This window comes from Phoca vitulina, unplaced genomic scaffold (genome assembly GCF_004348235.1).
Source record: "Phoca vitulina isolate PV1807 unplaced genomic scaffold, GSC_HSeal_1.0 scaffold13, whole genome shotgun sequence".
In the NCBI taxonomy this organism is placed as follows: Eukaryota; Metazoa; Chordata; class Mammalia; order Carnivora; family Phocidae; genus Phoca; species Phoca vitulina.
This window is the reverse complement of record NW_022589716.1, coordinates 41173212-41193360: the sequence shown is the minus strand read 5'-3', so window position 1 is coordinate 41193360 and position 20149 is coordinate 41173212. Positions and strand designations below refer to the sequence as shown.

The window sequence follows — 20149 nt, the reverse complement described above, 5'->3', positions numbered from 1 at the left end:
AATGCTACAAAATAAATAGCAAAATATCAACATATTTAGGTTAAGAAAGACAAAGAAAGGATAAGGAACTTTTCCAGATTGAGGGAAGCCAAAGAGATATGACAACTAAATGCATGCTTGATCCTGAACTGGATCCTGAATTGGTCTGGGAGAAAAAACCTATAAAGAACATTACTGGTACAAATAACAACATTTAAAATACAGACTGTGGATTAGATAACAGTATTGTGGCAACATTAAACTGCCTGAATTTGAAAATATCTTGTGTTTGGGTAAGAGAATATCCTTTTTCTTAGGAAATACACATTGAAATATTTAGTTGGAAAGGACCACAATTTCTCCAACTTACTCTCAAAGTTGAAAGAAAAAGAGAAGGGTGGGGAGGAGGAAACAGGGTGGGAGGGAGGGGAGTGCACACATATACAAATGGGGCAAAATGCCAACAATTGGTCAATCTGGGTAGAGTATAAGGAGGTTCTCTGTACTATTCTTGCAACTTCTCTGTAAGTATAAAATTATATCAAAATATAAAGTTACCAAAAAAATACCCTAACTTCCCCCCAAAATATTTAGATGAAAGGCTAATAATAACTAATTCAATATATTATGAGAAATTCTTCCAAGAATATTGGTTTTAAATTCTATTTTTCCCCCTGCTAGCAATCCACAAAAGCTTCAGTTGGCTCTAAATTCCTTTTTAGAACTAAAAACAACTCATATAGCTTCAAATAAGATTTTTTGAAATTCTGTGGTAGATACCATCATGTTAAGAAAGTCTCGTAAGACAATAAACAGAAATTGGAATGAAAACACCTCTTCATTACCCTACTCCCTCCAGATTCTTCAGTATTTTTTCTGTAAGATGGAACAATTCATCTGGTTACATGCCAAGTTAAAACAAAACAAGATAAGAAATGACTTGTGTGTAATGATTCGGCCTTCCCTGACACAGTAGGGAACTGTATTCTTCCCCACCTCAGGCCTTATAAGAGGTCTATACATATATATAAATATGGTAATGAACAGAGCATTATTACTCAGCAGAGCTTATTCTATCTCCCCCCATCTTTCTCTCTGTATTTGTGTTAAATTAGATACAAGTATGACCTTGGTCCTGGGGGGGCGGGAGGGAGGAGGCAAAATACCAAAAACTACCAAAGGAAAAAATTACTTCATGGATATCAAAGGAGAATTTTTAAAAAGTCATTTTTAGCCCCAAAGAATCTTTCTGAAACAATAACAACTATGATATGACTCAGTATAAAAATATTATGCTAAGTATGCATTAAGAAAAATTCACATGCACAGAGATGAAACTGTAATTGGATTTGTCATTTCAAAGTATTAATGTTGGGTTTGCAGATAATAGAGAATGACATTCTCCTAAGCGAATAAAGAAGTTAGCCAAGTAAGTAAATGCTGTGTTTCTACTGTAAGGAAATACGTGCACCAGTGAAGCAACCTTTTCAGCACAAAAGAAATTTAATACCCAGACCACATGAAAAGTGATCGCTATGGGAATAGCACAGCTGTTAAAATCCAAGGCCGTTTGTATTAAATCGTCTAGCATGTTTATGTAAAGCAGGACTTTCAGAATGACCACCAAGAGGAATTAACTTCACTAACAAAAAAGTGATACCTATATTTAGTTTAATGCTTATAATAAGTGTGAAAGAAAAATGCAAAGTGATTCTCTTTCAAAGAATAGAGGGGACCTCAGTTAGCTGGTATGCTTGTGATTCTTTCATAAACAGTATCTCAAGGGCTAATTTAATTAGAACGAGAACAAGAAAGAATGAGTGTTTGCATTTCACTTACAGAACCCAATTATCTTTATTTCATTGAGACGCCTGATCTACATAAAGCCACAGAAGAACTGGCACCTGTGCCAAATGATTTCAGTATGAAAATTAATACTGCCAAGTTATTTTGAGACCAATTAGCCATTCAAAAAAAAAATGTGCTCACTAAAAAGCATATAATCCTAAAACTTGCATTTCTGAAGACAGAAGTAGACACCCTTGAGGCCTTGACTTGAACAGATATGATACCTCAGAGAGACAACAAAAAGAATGAGCTCGTGGGTAACTACTGATAAATGGTAAGCTTTAAATCTCAATGCTGACACTTGGGATGCATAATGATAAAACAGCTTGGTTTACTTTTTGAAGAAAAAAAATTACTCTAAATGTTTCAGCACCTAAAATTAACCAAATTTATCAGCATTCTCAAATCTGAGTTAAGTTTTTAGAGTGGTTAGGATTGTGCTTCTCATAGGATATGACCAAATAAAGTCTTAAAAAAAAAAAAAAAAAAGCTTCCCCAGAATTCAATCCCTTCCATACTGCCAGATGTAGGCTCCATGGCAAAGAAGTCCTGAATCAGAAGTGAGAGGCCAGAGTTTGGGATTAATAACCCCAACACTATTTTGCATAACACTTGAACATGAAAATCTTACCAAGAAGCTTTAGTTTTAAAAGCCCAGGTTAAATCACTGGGCATCAATGGCTTAGAAGCATACAAAAGAAAAAACAGCTATAAACACACAGTATACAGGCACAAATAACTCAGACTATCTCTAGGCCTATTAAAAAATGAGATGCCATCACTGTAGTTTTGAGATACATCAGCCGTTTCCCATTACAATGGAAGACATACCAGCTCTATTTTTAGAGCCTCTGGAAAGATCAAAGCTGAAGGGGTTCTTTTATGGCTCCCTAGCCAGGCCCCTAATCTGTTTACTTTTTTGTCATTATGTAGATCTCCAAAAGACAAACCATGAGGACTGCCTGGTATCCCCCTCCTCTAAGGAACACTTAAAAATTGCTCTATAGTGGTCCATGTGAGCAAGGAACTTCTGGGGAGCAACAAAACCTAGTGAAGTTCACATTCAAATTATTGTGATGCAAGTATTGATACAGAACTACAATATCTAATTCAGTCTCTCTTTGTACACTATAAAAAAACTTTTTCAGGCTGGTTTCCCTGTGAGAATGAATACACATAAATGACAAATTCCTTCCAATTTTTTAGACCCCATTCCTCCCCCTCAAAAAAGTCCTCAGTTGGGTTCAGTGCCTCTCACTGGTAAGGGTGATAGGTTCATTTTAAAAAACAAGTCCCTCAAATGCAGAATGACTTACTTTGGAAGAACAAGCTGTACATTTGTCAAACGCCAGACTGACAGGAAGGACATTATCAAACCGTGACAGAAATCCCCGGATCTAAAAACAAAACAAAACAATTGACATCAAGCTCAGAATGCCCATACCTATGAAATGTATTTGTAGTTTCTGACAAGAAGTGGGAAATAATATGATGGTCTTCATACGGATTACTAGCAAAAATGAAGTGCAGCATGGATATTTTTCCTTGTACTATAATCAGTTTGAGGAAGAACTGTATCATGTCTTTTATTCAGTTAGGAACCTACAACCTTTCCATGTATTTGAGACCTAAAAAAATCCAAAATACAAAAAGAAATCACTACACTGTAAAGTATCATTGTAATAAATATCTTAAAAAATACAATCGGTCAACTAGTTTATGATGACTCAACGGTCATATACAAGTTATAGTGAATATGGGTCAGTGTGTGTATGTAGGATAGGATATTGGGTGGAGCATCACAGGTGAGAAGGCGTGGGGACTGTGCCAGGCAGAGACGGTTCTAAATATATATCTAGTTATTTGGTTAACTTGGAAGATAGGGATAAAATACAAAACATCACCAAATTTATGGGGAAACAGCGCCACCTCGAGCATAAACTTCTAGACTACAACTGACTGCCATTTTCAGTGTATCGGCTATAACCAGGTTTCAAACACTTTAAGCAATTTACTGACAACATTATACCTCTCTAGAACTATACTTATGCCAAATGGGAAGTGTCAAACTATTGTGTAGATCATTAACATTATGAAAATTATGAAATTTTGAAAAAAATTATGAAATTATGAAAAATATGAATGGTAAACTCCGTGAAGTCTCCATAGGACTTGGCATTTATAGTAAATCAGACAACATGAATGAATCCTCTCATGAGTTATTTTGATCTTCCCAACTGTCCCCATTTTATGTTGATAAAACTCAGAAAGGTGATGCAACTTGGCCCAGGAAAACAGAAAGCGACAGAGCTAAGATTCAAAAGTAGGCATCTTGACTCTAAACATGGTCTAACCCCCTCCTCCTACCTTACTCCCACTTCCTCCCTTTCTCTCAGGATATCACAGGTTTGTCTTCAATATTAGGTCTCAACACAAATTAACAGTCTCACCTGAAAAGAGCAAAAGAACCCAGCCACACATCCCTGTTGCCTTTAGCTACCCTACTAACACTTCTCCCAAAATAAAAACAAACAAAACCTGACAAATTCTTTAAAGAAAAAGGCTTCCTTCTGCATTGGGATAACTTCATCTTTATGCCCACAGTGCACCTAACAGTCTAACTGTGTGTTCATACTGGAAAATTGAACCTGGACAGACATGGCTATGGCTATCTTTTAAATACCCTTTTCAATGTAATCCAAGATTAAAAGAACGTTTGGTAGAAATGATAAATTAGATAGCAGGTATTAGTTAGATGGCCTCATTGGGAACCTCTGAAAATGTGACAATCTTTTAGTTCCCTAAATCTCAGGAGTGTGGTGACCATTTCATTATACAATACTGGAGGCACAATCAGGGTTTAAGTTCGCTATTCAGGACATCAAATCAGGAGACATCAAAGTTCTAGGAAAGACTTTAACAGGTCATAAATGGGAATGCTGAGATCCTCATAAGATCAAGAAGTTAGAGGCTTAAAAGAATTCTCAAAGTGAGCCTTCTCACACCTCAGTTACTGTTATATTACATTTATATATATATAATATATGCATATATTTTATATGTGTATATTATACATTTATATTTTTATATAAAACTCCCCTCCAAAATGTGACCATATTTTGTACATTTTCCATTAAAATGTTCATTGATATAGCCTATGTTAATGCCTCCATATAGGCTTCACTAAAAAGTTTTCATTCTTTTTTCTCCTACAGCTGATATCAAGCTTTATGTTATATAAAGAAATACTGGTAATTTTCTCTGCTAAACTGTCTCATGATTACAGATGGGAAGTAAAGCTGAAGGCAAGGGAGACAGAAGACCAAGTTAGGAGCAGGAAGGAAGCCAGGAAAGAAAAAAATAAAAACAAAAACACAGGTGGTGAGCAACAGAAGAAAACGGAACCAAAATGAATGGACTGGCCACGCATGGGCCACACACTATTGTTTAGCACCCCCAGACAGCTCTTTACTAGGAAACTATGATTCATTTTACCAGGAAATGAAGTAAAATAACGTGTGTGTGAGGCCTTTCAAATTCACCAAGTTGGTATCAGAAGGCCCAGAGTGCAAAGTAATTAGTTTTAGGTAATTTTAAAAAGGAAAGCCTTCTTCTCAAACCCAATGCATCAGACTCCTAATGGGTATCTCCACAGGTGAGCTCCCTCCTTTCCATATAATGCCACACTCTGCCACTGACGAACTTTTCTAAAACACAGCTCCTCAGTGTGTCACTTTTTTATCAACTTTCTAGAGCTGAAACAAACACGGCAGAGAATTCCTTATGCTGGCATTCAAGATCCCCCCATTAACCTGGGATCATTCTGCCTTTCTGATTATGTCTTAAATGACTCAGAACCCTTCCTTTTGGAAACAGCTACATAGCCAAATCTCCACCTTCCTTAAAAGCCACTCAATGCAAACACACCTTTCATAAATCCTTAATCTACCTACCATCAAGCTTAGAGATAATTGTCTCCATCACATGAAATCCTTCTTTTTCTTTTTTTGAAATCCTTCTTTTTGATATTTATCATTAAATACCTTGTGGAATAGTTATTTAAAAAAACCCAACAGGTTAGTAGAATATAATTCATGTACCATAAAATTCATCGTCTTAAAGTATACGATTCAGAGGCTACGATTCAGAGGCTTTTAGTATATTCATGGAATAATACAATTATCACCAATATCTAATTTCAAAACATTTCATCACCCCAAAAAGAAACCCAGAACCCATAAACAATTAGTCCCCATTCTTCACTTTCCCCAGGCTCTGGGGACCACTGATTTACTTTCTATTTCTACTGATTGGTCTATTTTGCATATTTCTATAAATGGAATCATACAAGACTGGCTTCTTTTACTTAGCATGTTTTCACCCATATTATATCCTGTATCTGTACTTCATTCCTTTTTGTTGTACTTATATGGATATATCATGATTTGTTTATCCATTCATCAGTTGGACGTTTTGGGTATTTACAAAATTGGGTATATACAATAGCTCCCACTATTTTAGGAATTAATGAGTCACATGGTAACTGTATGTTTAGCATTCTGAGGAACTGCCAAACTATTTTCCAAAGTGACTGTACCATATTACATTCCTGCCTACAAGGCCAACACTTGTTATTGTCTTTCTGATTACAGCCATCCTAATGAGTCTGAAGTGGTATCTCACTGCGGTTTGATTTGCATTTCTCTAATGACTAAGAGAAATGTTAAACATTTCTCCATGTGCGTCTTGACCATTTGTACATTTTCTTTGGAGAAATGACTATGCAAATTCTTAGACAAATTTAAAATTTTTTTTATTGTTTAATTTTAAGAGTTTTTAAAAAAATATTGTGGATACAAGTTTCTTTTCAGATAAGATTTGCAAATGTTTTCTCTTATTCTGTGGGTCGTCTTTGCACTTGATGGTGTCCTTTGCAGCACAAGACTTTTTATTTTTGTGAAATCCTATTTATTTTTTCTTTGGTTGCTTTATCTTATGGTGTCGTATGTAAGAGACCACTGTCTAACCCAAGGTCATGAGGATTATGTTTTCTTCTAGTTTTGTCATTTTAGCTGTTACATTTATGTCTATGATGCATTTTGAGTTAACTTGTGTATATGGTGTGAGATAAGCATCCAAATTCATTCCTTTGCATGTAGAAATCCAGTTGTCCCAACACTTCGTTGAAAAGACTATTCTTCCCCAATTGAATGGTCATCAAATGACCCTAAATATAAGAATTCATTTCTGGGCTCTCATTTCCATTCTGTTGATCTATATATCTGTCCTTATGACAGTACAACACTGTTGATTATAGTAGCTTTGTAGTAAGTTTTGAAACGGGCAAAGCGTGAGTCTTCCAACTTTGTTCTTCTTTTTCAAGATTTTGGCTATTCTGGGTCCTTTGCCTTTCCATATGAACTTTAGCATCAGTTTGTGTGCTATACCTAACAAAAACATTTATTTCTCTTGCTTTTAAAGGGCAAGACACAGGTTGAAATATTTGCATTTGCCCACAGCACAGTGATATGCTTATAAGAGAGACTACATATTATTATGAAATGAATGAATGAGAAAAACACAAACATCCCGAAGCCTACCAAATTATTCATATCTGAACTATACAGAGAAAACAAGTCCCAAATAAACCACAAAAAAACTCCAACTTAGCACCATTCACATTTTCCAGGCAACTTGAAGCCCTTCCCTATCAACAATGCTTTAAAACCCCAGTATTAAAAAATGCACTGAACTTCCACAATATGCTCTGCATTCCCTCAATCTTAAAAGAAATGTGTAAAATTTAAAGAGCAGAGGTTGCTACTTAAAATTTTAGCACCTTCCTTAGACACGCATAGAAATCGCAGAGCAATCTAAAATCCAGGTACCCTATGCAAAATCCTAATAAATACATTCACACCTATGTAAGAGGCCAGTCCCCAGTTCACAATCCAAGAAGTTTTAAAAATCTGTCCTTAGCTTGGGTGGGGAAAAATTCACCATCAGCTTCCTACTTAGAAGTGTGCGAAGTATGTGAAGCAATATGCTCAGTGTTTTTCTAAACTTGCCTGAGCAGAAAGAAGAATCTCTTGGAACTTTATTCAAAAGGGTTGGGGTAAGGCCTGAGAATCTGTATGTTTAACAAGAGCCCCAGGTGATTCTCATCAGGCAAGCATGTGAAACAGGAGCTTTCAGTTACCAACCTTATTTACACTTTCCTGTGGTTTGCTCTATACCACTCAACATCACCTGTTAGAGGTCAGAAAACAGATGAAAGCTTTTAGCAAAGCTCTCATTCTTTCCACGTTTTCTAAAAATAGCACCCCCACACCTACCTGATTTTGCCCACATCTAAAATAACATTCAAATGAAAAGGCTTTATGAAATGATATTAAAGTCATTTCTCCATCCACACAGGAACTAACAAGTAAGGCCTCTTGACACTGCTCAAGGTAAATTCTCTAACTTTTGGGACTGCGCACAGTTTACTAAAAAGTCTTATTCTATTACTAGTATTTGCTGTCAATCTTTTCATACAGGAAAGTAGGCATTAAACAGCTATTTTAAAAATTTAACTCTACCTATAAATATATAAAAACAATAAGCACATGACAGAAAACAAAAGAGCAACAACAAAAAATAACCCATGCTCCAACAGGATACTTACTCCCATTTTCTTATTTTTAAAAAAATACTTAAATATTTAACTTCCTTTTAAATGGCCTCCTCTGAATACTGAGGGGGGAAAACTGCTGATTTTACAGACACACATGCCTCTCTACCTAGCTTTGGGGCTAGTAAGAGAGATTCCTTAGAGGGGCCAAACCTTGCCTCCTTCCCTACATTTTATTTTTTAAATTTACATTAAGTTTTTTTCCTCTTAATACAGAAAAAAATAAGAAATTTAAATGGCCCATATGGAAATGCCTGGGGTTGAGGGTGGGGATCTTACCTGGGAAAACGCAGAAAGGAAAGTTTGGGGTTGATTGGGAATATTCTACATTTCACTTGGGGTGGTGGTTATATATGTGTATACACTTGTCAAAACTCATTAAAATGGACACTTAAATGAGCATATATAAATTATACCTCAAAAGAGGTAATTAAAAAACACTTTATAACCCTAACATTTTCAAAGTAGTAGAGAAACGCATAAAATGAAAAGTGTAAGTCCCTATTGCCCCCAACCCCCTCGTCCTCAAAATAACCTCCAGCATCAGTTTCCTGTGTTGCCTTCTAAGAAAAAAAAATTTTCATGCACAAACCAGCTCTACAATGTATCTTTGCTACCCTCCTGAATATTTAAAAGCCCACCCGGGAATGACAGGACCTAGAAGAAATACAATTAGCTGTGGTTTCTTGGCTCCCTTAGCTCTCATGGCCCCCAGGCCCCGTCAAGGACGAAAGCAGCCTGAGCTGAAATCTCCATTGTCAAATACTAGTGAGGCACTGGTGGTATTTGCCCTTGGCTTAACAGGGCCTTGTAAGGACAAGCTCCCCTCACCCAGAGAAGTAAAACAGACAAACGGGCAGGAGATATGCAAAAGCCTCAGAGCAGGGCCTTTAAACTCTCTTTGGCCTCCCTCCTGGCTGTCCCAGCAGAACAGTGGGCGGTCCCAGCCCCACATCATTAGGCACACCTGTGCCGTGCCTAATTAGCGCCACAGGCTCACAGGCAGGAGCACCTGCTTGGGCTGGAGGTGTGGGCCAGCGACAAGGTGTCAAGGGTCCTTTTGGAAACAGAACTTGAGTTGGTGGGAGCACAAAACTCAAAGGCATGTTCAAAGAGCAGGATTCGGTCTGTGTTAACTTGACAAGTAATGTACTTTGTCCCATAGGATGCCACCAAAAAGTCATTTTTTTTTTTAAATAGATTGAAGCTGTGGTTCTCAAATGCCTAACGTCCCTGGAGGCTGTCACTCAGTGGATCTGGAAGAGGGCCGGGAAATTTGACTCTGAAATGGCACAGCCAGACATGGGAACCCCTGGCTTAGGCTGTCTTCCACTTGAAAGCTAGCCGACTGCAAGTCTATACCCAGACCCGCTCAGATCTCCTCCAGTCCATTCTCCAGGCAGCAGACAAATCTTACCAAGTTATGTCCAGCTCATGACTTTCCACTGGCTTTCCACTACCCCTGGGGTGAAGATCCAAGCCTTTCAAATGGCCTGTCGGATCCTGACTACCTCCCCTCCACCCCACCCACCGTGCTTTCCCAGCCCTATGTTATAGGCACGCCTGCAGCCCTACAGGTCCTCAAACTCACCAGCACCCTTCTCACCCATCTTCTCTGCCTCTTTTTTACCTCCCCTGCAGTGCTTACCCCTCTCCTTTTTCCCTTTCGCATAAACAGCTGCTCCCTCCTCTCCTTGCAAGCTGTGCGGGAAGGCATGTCCTGGAGTAATGTGGAAAACAGGAAGGGAGGGAGGAAAGCACTATCAAGTGCCATCCCCGTGCCCTGTATTCTTGAGTGTTTTCGCACATTTATCTCAATTTACTCTCACAAGCATCCTGTGACCTTCTCAGGGAAGTGTGGCTTGCCCAAGGTTCCACAACCACCCAGTGGCAAAGCCAGCAATCTGAGTTCTGTTCCTTCAGGCTCCAAAGCCTGGGGAAGAGAGCTACAGAGCACGGGGGAAATAAAAAGAAAGGAGGAAAGACAAAGAAGGCCATGGGAATTAAACAAACAAAAAGTCCTGCAAAAAAACACAAAAACTCAACACCTAGATGGCGGCTATCAGGGCCTGGGTGAATGAAATTATCTTCAGTCATTTATGCCTAGTTGGCTACAAAATAAATAGATCAGGAATAGAAAGGGGCCGCTTCCATTCTGGGCTGCCACTGGCAGTGTGTACACGAAAGCGGAGTAAAAGCAGCCCGAGCTCTAGGCCCACCTTGCCTTGCTGGGAAGCGGAGGGCCAATGCCCCCAAACAGCCATGCTGAGCGGGCACAGTGCGGCCACAGTGGAGCCTGCTGCATTGACTTCACACCAGTTTCCAGCAGACCTGGCAACATTTCTAGAGCTTGGAGTTTGCATAAATAAAAACGAACTCCACACTCCAAGAGGTTACTCTTGGACGTTGAAAAGAGTCTTAATCAAAATCAATGCCAAAATGAGGAGTGGAGCAGTTGCAACCCCCCAGGCACAGCACAGTCCTCTTCGTTTCAGACAACGGCGTCAGTGACTACCAACGATCCACCTCTCGTTACCGACTGGAGTCACCAAGGGCCAGAAGAACTGAGCTGGAAATGAGCCAGCATCATTCCTAGAAAAATCCTGCAGAATGGAGCTGGCTAATCTTTTCAGTCCTTCCCAATGCACTCATTGCTTCCAGAGTTTTATGAAGATTCTTTGTAACTCCCTTTTTTGGAGAGCACAGAAGCTCCATTTCACCATTTTAATTAAAAGTGAAAGAGAAAATAAAACCAAAATTTACTAGTATCCCTTATGTGCCCAGAACTGTGCTAGTGCTTAGTAAATGTGATATAATCTGTATGTTAATTCTAGGAGTTTATTATATAATTATCCCCATTTTACTTGTATAAAACATGAAATTCAGAGAGGATTGGTAACCTGCCCAAGGCCACACAGTAACAAGTGACAAGAGCTGCCTCAAATCTTTTGTAAAAGAAGCTAAAGAATTAATGGATGAAAACGTAATTAAGAAGCAAACCTAGGATTCTAATCGGATCTATGTAACACAAAGCCTACAGGCTGCCTCCCACACAGGACCTTTCAAACAGGACAGCCTCATTAGGTAAGCAAAACTCGTGGGGCACAAGTAACATCCTTGAACTGATAAACTTATGCCCAAGTCTTCTGGACAAGACATGCTCTCTAAGACACATGTGAACTCTGGCACTATGTGTAACTCATCCCCTCTGTCATGTACCAAGGAAGACCTATCACCCTCTCTTCTTCTAGGGCTCCACACAGAAAGCACAGACATTGTCAGATCTCGTACCCAGATCCCTCCTTCTATTCAGGGGCCTCCCTCTGTAATGAGGTTCCACCACATCCAAATGGCTTGGGGGTATGGAAATAAATACTGGGTGCCCTTGTACCAGTTACTGAACTTCTCTGAACATCATGGTGCTTGGCACAATGTTTGGGAATCATCTGCTGAAGGGATGGTTGAATGGAAGGGGGTCTGGGAGGATGGATAGGTCACAAACTATAACATCTGATACAGAGAAACAGCAGACATTTAGACTATTCATTTTTCCTGCCATTCGCGTTATCATCAAGTGGAAGGGTATAGAACCAGAGGCGGAAGGAGACTCCCTTTCTTGGGCTACATCTCAGGAAATGGGCTTTTATTGCTTATCTTCTTAATCTCTTTCCTTAGCAGTCAGTCCATCCACATCCCTAGAGGCACACTGTGATAAGCATTTCTGAGCAAAGTAAAGAGAGCTTGTTAAAAGCTAAAGGCCTGAGGATTTGTTGGGGGCATAGCCTGTGCAGACAGGCCAGATAACTAGCAACCCAAGGCCTGGCTAGGGACCCGGGCTCTATCTCGGACTTGTCTCAGAGATTTCCCAGGCCAGGTCTCTCCCAGGGTCCTGCCCAGTTCCGCCTTTGTCTGCTTTTCTGAAAGTAATTAAAAGAAAGAATTCAAGAGCCCAGGAGAACCATGGGGTTGGCAAGTCCAAACCCCTAGGAAGGGCATACACATTCAGAGTCTTTATTCGTCAGTACTTGAGAGCCAAGGGTACATTCACCCAAAGACAAAAAATGTGAACTGCCTGGTCCACAAGTGGGATAAAAGCTGACTGCTATATTAATGACCGTGGTGTTTGGAGGACTGTTGTATTGCCCCCTTGGTTTTCATTTTCTGAGGGAGGTCCAGTCAAATGATCAGCAGCTCCCACAGGCTGCCAATTTCCGTCACATTCAGGATCTCTCAGGAACTTGCAAAACCAACTTCCTGGAGATACCAGGAGTGGCCTGTACATTTTCTAACTCTTGAGCTGTGCCTCGCACCAAAGAACCAGAAAAACAGTCTGACCTCATGGAACTCAGCCACCACCCCAGGAGCCAGGAAAAGACAACTTTTTTTTTTTTTGTAAGATCTCACTGGATGGAAAGCAGAAGGAACAATACTATGCTAAGATCTGCAATGAAAAAGTTCCTTCTACAAAAGAAGCCGAACTCCAAAGAGTTCACTATACTATATGATTTCATTCACAAAAAGTTCAAAATTAGACAAAAGTCTCCCACAGTGTTGAGGGTCAAGGGATGCTTGCTTCTGTGTAGGAAGGATGCAATAATAAATGGAAGAAGCATGAAGGGGGCTTTGGGGATGCTTGATAACATTTTATTTTGATCTGTGTGCTGGGTACATGAGTGGTGTTTATTGGGATACCTGAGTGGCTCAGTCAGTTAAGCGTCCACCTTCAGCTTAGGTCATGATCCCAGGGTCCTGGGATCGAGTCCCACATCGGGCTCTTGGCTCAGCGGGGAGCCTGCTTCTCTCTCTGCCTGCAGCTTCCCTGCTTGTGCTCTCTTTCTCTCTGACAAATAAATAAATTAAATCTTTAAAAAAAATGAGTGGTATTTATTTTGTGATCATTCAAGTTGTATACTTAATGATTTGTAGGATTTGATGTGCTTTATACAGACCGAAAGAGGGTTACGCTCATTGCGGGCTGCTTGCAGAATCCCATCCATGTACACTGGCCAGACACTTTTAAAAAAGAATAAACCCATAAGTCTAGTTTTCTACCTTCAAATGGTGGTCTCATGGTTTTCAAAATCAGTCAGGCTCTTTTCAGGCCGACTGTCATGAATATCAGGACCTACTCAAGCCTTTTCCTACACTTGGCCAATCTCTGGATGGGCCAAATTCTCTCTGTGGTCCCACAGGCAGATCAACTAAGTCATCCTCAGGCCTCCCTGATCTGACAGGGAAAGCAGAGACACAGAGCCCACAGGCTAAGTTAAGCAACTTTCTCCAGATTACACAATGAGCTGCTGCTGGGGGGCCTTGTGATTCCTATCCAAGGGCTATCACTTTTCTACTACAGCTCATTCCACAGGGGCCAATTAACACACACTCTCCTTCGGGGAACAGAAAAAAACAAGCCCAGGAACTCACGGGTCGTTCTTTATATGCAAGGCACACAATGGGGTTTACCAAGTTCCTCTCCAAGAGGAAATCTGGAGAGCCAGGAAGAGGAGGAGGGAAGTGCTGAGTCTGCAGCAGGGCACTGCAACAGAGCCCAGTGTTTTTGTGGAAACGGTGTTCTCCTAATCAAAACACAGTTGCATAAATGGACTCACTCCATTTAAAAAAAAAAGAAGAAATTTAAAGCCTATAAATAGGAACCACACAACCCTGATTAATTTTAAAGTTCTTTCTCCACTGTCTTTTTTAGATAGTAGCTAAAAATAAAGGCTTGAAACTTGAAATAATGTAAGCAACTAATCACACACAAGCACTGGGCTTTTCCCATATATGGCTGGGTTATTCTTCAGCCTTCGAAAAGACCAAATGAAGAGATGGCCAACAACCAAAATAATCCTTCAGACATTTGAAAACGAGGAGAAAGAACTAGAAGAGTTGGTGAATGACAAACAATTGCGAGGCTCAATGGGGGTAAATGACACTGAGAGGGATTAGTTGCCATAGTACTTTAAAAACATGGGCACATGCATTTTGACACTGGACCCCTTCTGTAAAGAGACTGCTTTGCCCTCTGGCCTCAGCACTAAGAAAACTACAGCTGCAGTGATTTAACATAAAGGACTCAAAGGAGAGAAATATAGGGGCATGACTGAAAATTTAATTAAGGCCCTTCTCAGTATGAAATCTGTAAGGGCGATGAGGGCACGTCTCAAGGTCAGAAGAAAGGGACAGAGCCGTGTGGAGAGGGGAAGTGGGTAGGGATTCGAATGAGATTCGAGCGTAAACAGCAGAGGTCAGCTCTAGAAGACAGCTTGCTTATGATGGAGGGTTATTACAGTGTCTGTTGGGTCCTGCCTGAAATGTTTCTATAAAAAGATGAACACATTCATGTCAAATAAATGCCACACGGTGGCACACAGTCTGTGAGACAGGCTGGAAAAGCCACATTTGCACTGTGTTTTATGGTTTGCAAAGCCTCATCACAGACGTCATCCCAGACACAAGGTAAGCCACCTGCTTTTACTGATAAGGAAAGTGAGGCTCTGGGAGGGTAAGTGACCTAACACAAGGTGTCTGACAGGTGACTTCCTGCAGGAGGGCTGGAGTAGCGACCTGAAGGTAACACTCCCAATGGGCAATGAAGTTTCATTCATGACACCTCACGAAGAGCACCAGTAGGCGTGCCAAGTTTAGGTTCACGTTTTGGTTCATCCACTACCTCTCTGTGACTGTGGGCAAATAATTTCCCCTCTTCTGATTCACAGTCAACTGGAAAATGATAGGGCTGTCCTAGATGACAGGAGGCAGGAGGTGGGGAGGCAGGGGGAGACCAACATGGGCTGAGTGGGCCATCCTGCTCTTGCCCTCAGCTGTGAGCCTGTCCTCACAAGCCCCAGACGGGACTGTCGGGCACTGTCACCACTTCACGTGTGGAGACAGCCTTCCTCTTACACACTGAAATACACAGATGGCACCTACAGAAATGACTTCCAGAAAGTAAGACTGGAAAACATCTTCACTCCTCCAAAAACACAGTAACAAAAACTAGTGACAAGGCAACATGAATTTGAAATTTTCATTCTACCACTTTTTTTCTCTTTCCCTCTCTATGGGATAGATCTTCCTCATGATGCTTCAGATTCTTTTTCTGAAAATAGGCCCTACTTTTTGACACTTCTAATGGTTTTCCCATGCATGCCCATAAGGCCTTTTATGTGGCTCGGGAGTCAATAATAAAGAACAGCAAAAAAATAGCAAGCATCCTTCACCAAGGGCCTATGACACTCCAGGCACCACTGCTGAGCCCTCTGCACCCACCGTCTCTAATCTCTGTAACTACCGCACAAGGGAGGCATTACTGTCTCCATTTTATAGAAGGGAAAACAAGGGCTCAGACAAGTTTAGGGATTTGGCCAAGGAAGGCCATCTTAATTAACTGCAGGGCTGGGATTTAAACTGTCATCTGGGCCAATTCCAGAGTATGTTCTTGCTGCTTCTTCTCCATTACGAGACCTCTAGTCAACATGCTGAAGGCGTCCAAGACTCTGGGTGATGCAGCTTATTCATGGTTTCTCCTCATCACCACCCCTGCAGAATGGGATACTTGCCAGGTAGTCTTAAAGCACTCCCCCTGAAACTCAAGGCAGCTGGAGAATAAGGAGGGTGGAAAAGTGGTGGACTGAGCTGATGGTATGGTGAAGTGACCCCACATGTGTTCCCCCTGAACCACTGGGACCAGGTCCAGAATTATGATTTCATTTCCAAATCACTAACCTGGTGAGGCACAAGCCCGAGAGAGGTTGGCGGCTCATTCATGCGGTCATCACTGCTACTGGCAATGGCGTAGCCCCTGAAAAAAGAAAACAATTAGAGGTGCTTGTTTAATAAAAGTTTATGTTTAGCACCTGTGAGAATGATGGGGGGGGGTCCTGTGAGATTTACAAGGATAACCAAAAATGCCCCTTGTGGGACAGCACGAGCTAGCAAAAACCTAATTTCTATGGGAGGGAAAGAGGAAGAAGAGCACACACACAAAAAAATGCCTGAGTTCTGGAGTCAGAAAGGCCAGAGCTTATGACCACAGGCAAGTTTGTTAACTTCTCTTTTGCTCTGGGTCCATTAACTATAAAACAGGAATAAGACCTTTATGAGGCATAAATTAGGAATAAGTTAGACAAACTGCCAAGTGCAATGTTTGGCACATGATAAGCAGATTAATGTTAACTCCCTTATTCTGAGATAGTCTTGTAAAAACCATGGGCACAGTTTTGTACTGAAATTTTGAAATGGAAAACTTTCCAACCTTAACTTGAGGTGATATGAATGCTACAAAAATGGAGGAAGGAGATAGAACAATGAGGAATTAATTAGGTAGGAGAACGGATGCACTCCTTCCTGAACGACAGTGTGATGTCTCCTTATGGCAGAGAAGACATTCGATATAGGACCTGGTTTCAGCCTACAACCAGGGCAAACACTGCACACAGAGGGGCCAGTGGCAAGGAATGGCAGAATTGGCTCTCCAAGACTTTATTCCAGATTCGCCCTGTCAGGAGGCCACACTACACTACTACACTTAGAAGGCAGGGGCCCAGGGGGATAACAGAGATGAGAGGAAGTAAAAAAAAAAAAAAAAAAAAAAAAAAAAAGCTGCTTATTTTCATTTACCTGTTACACCTAGACTAGCTATGTATGCTACCAACGTTGTACAGAGGTCTTTTCAATTGCGTAGAAAAACTCTTGAGTCATAAAATAAATAGAATATTCAATGTTAATTTCTGAGAATTGGAAAAACAAATCTTTCAAAATTCAATTCTCTCCTGCCTCTGTTACAAACAGCATAGCGGGATGATTAAAAACAGAGTTTGGGGCAAAACCGCCTTGAGTGAAAGCCCAGCTTTACCACTTACCAGCTATGTGAATTCCAGCAACTTATCCTCCCTATGACTCAATTTCCCCCTCAAAAATGGGACAGGTAATAGTTCTTTCCTGATAGGTTTGCTATGAAGATTAAGTGAGTTACTCTTGCAAAGTGATTAGAACAGTGCCTAGCACACAGTAAGCACTATATAATAAGTGTCTGACAAATAAAATAAATTACAGTGTATTTGTCAGATAGTCAGGTGTAAATATCCATTTGACTTCAGTCTGCCTTTGCTGACACTTGGCAGCAGAGCCTTGGGCAGATATGGAGAGAATCTTAAACTGTTTAATCATTTTTCTTCTACTTTTTTGTTTGTTTCCTTTCCTTTTCTTTCCCTCACCCCTTTCTCATCTCCTCTTTTCTTTCCTTCTTTCTTTCTTAAAATTACTGGCTCTATTCTTGAAATTAATTTAATTTTATCTCACTTCTATTTATTACAAGATGAATTAATTCTATTGTTTATAGGTCATTAAGTAAGATCTTCTTGCTTGGAGCAGATAGGGTGTCCAGATTACAACTGTGCTAAGCTTTATATCTTTTTTTTTTAAGATTTTTATTTATTTATTGAGAGAGAGAGAGTATGATAGAGAGAGAGCACAAGAGGGAGGAGGGTCAGAGGGAGAAGCAGACTCCCCGCCGAGCAGGGAGCCCAATGTGGGACTCGATCCCGGGACTCCAGGATCATGACCTGAGCCGAAGGCAGTTGCTTAACCAACAGAGCCACCCAGGCGCCCCTAAGCTTTGTGTCTTTAATGTAACACATATACAGTATGGTAAACATATAGACTACTTAAAGCCAAGGTCAAGTTGAAACAAAACATACCAGCCTGCTCATTTCTTTACTCTCACATGCAAGCTAGTACACTATGAGTGCTTAATAAATTAAAAAAAAAAAACCATTTTAAAGTTGGTATGGCATTGGTAGGCTAGGTGGTCATGACCAACCCTCCACTGAAAACAAACAGAAAGCTAGATACAGTATTAAAACCTTTGTTTGAAAGCATGACAGCCACCAAAGTAGGGAAGAATTACAGAGCCAAGAGATCTGTGAGAGGAGAGAAGCCCATAGAGGTCAACAAGGCATTTGCAAGGGGAACTTTCTGTCATAAAGTGATTGCCAATCTCCAAAAGCAGTGGCTATAGGATCAGAAGCTGTTATATGGACAATTATATGGACAAATGGACTGGAAGGAAAAACTACAGCTTAAGGTTTGCCAATAAGGAGGAATCATGAAAAATATCCCAGACTTTGGGTTGGGACCAATGGGGGTTGCATCCTAGGAATAAGAGTGAACCAGAAATAGACAAGCCCTAATTGGACTTAAGTATTCTAGGACTGATCTATTTGGCCTAGCAGTTTGCCAGAAGGAAATGTAAATCACATCATCTCTGCAATTTTTCATATATAATGTCCAGTAGTTAGTCAAAAATAACCAATAAATAAATAAATAAATAAATAAATAAATAATAACCAAGCAGATTTGAGAAACTGGGGAAATTTAAAAACTAACTGGATATGAGGTGATGTGAAGGAATTACTTTTAATTTATTTTTATATGTAAAGTAGTAGAGATACACACTAAAAAGATACATTTTTATGAATGAAATGCTACATCTTGGATTTGCTTTAAAATAAACCAATGGGAAGAGAAAAATGTGGATAGCTATATAGATAAATGATGATGGGCATATGTTGGTAACTGTTGAAGCTGGGTGGTCTATATAATGGGGTTTATTATTTTACATATGTTTTTTCTTTCATGTATGTTTAAATTTTCCATAATCAAAAGGTTTTGTCTAAAAAAAAAAAAGGAAAAATACCAGGTATTAGAGGAGATAATACATAACCAAAAGCCAAAAAAACAAACAATGAAAAATAAACCAATAGGTAAGAGGAACAGAATCACAGGAGATCCAGATAGTGGAGATATCTTCTAAGACTTAAAAGAAAAACATAATTAAATGTTTTCAAGGAATGAAAAAGAACAAAATCACAATTTCAGAAGAGATTAGGAAATGTATAAAATAAGATCAAATGGAACTTTTATAACTGAAACATAAAAAAATTAAAAACTCAATGGGTGGTTTAACACATATTAGACACAGAAGAAGAAAGAATTAGAAAACTAGAAGATAAGCCAAAAGCAAATTGGCAGACTGAAGCAAAGAAAGACAAAATACTGGAAAATACAGAAAAGGGCATAGGTTGATTCTGACATGCAATTAGAGACTCAAAAGGAAAGAAGACAGAAAGGGGCAGAAGCCATATTTTAAGAGATAATGGCTGAGAATTTTACACAACAGATGAAAAGCATCAAGCCATGGATTCAAGAAGCATTAGAGAGCAGAACCAGAATAAATACATAAGTATTTATGTATTAGTATAGTCCAACTTCTGAAAACCAAAGACAATGAGAAAACCTAAAAAGCAACTAAGGGCAGGGAAAGAGGAAGAAAAACAAACTGTATCAGAGGGGCAGCAGTGAGATAAACACTCAACTCCTCAACAACAACAAAAGCAACCAGAGACAACAGGATTATACTCTCAATGTGCTAAAAGAAAATTACCACCAATCTTCAATTCTATACCCAGCAAAAATATCTTTCAACTATGAAGATAAAGTCATTCTCAAACAAAAACTGAAGTGTCTTGTCACTAACATTCCTAAAGGAAATAATAAAGGGCATTCTTCTGGCAGAAGGATAATAGCCTTGCCTGGAAGCTCAAAGATACAGAAGGAAATGAAAAGTAACAAAAAAGGAAAATGTCA

General features: G+C 39.8%; 1 protein-coding gene across 10 annotated transcripts in view; it reads right to left on the bottom strand.

Annotated features, from left to right (window-relative positions):
• The window catches only part of ATG7 (autophagy related 7), a 233960-nt gene that overhangs the window by 150373 nt on the left and 63438 nt on the right, over window positions 1–20149 (bottom strand). For all 10 annotated transcript variants that reach the window (XR_004300397.1, XM_032411938.1, XM_032411940.1 and 7 more), the window contains exons 16-17: window positions 16229–16304; window positions 3144–3224 (exon numbers count right to left, since the gene is read on the bottom strand). Coding sequence is in view for 9 of the 10 variants with exons in the window: in XM_032411938.1 (XP_032267829.1) it covers window positions 3144–3224; window positions 16229–16304 (157 nt within the window). In the remaining variant the exon portion in view is untranslated. The remainder of the gene's footprint in view (window positions 1–3143; window positions 3225–16228; window positions 16305–20149) is intronic.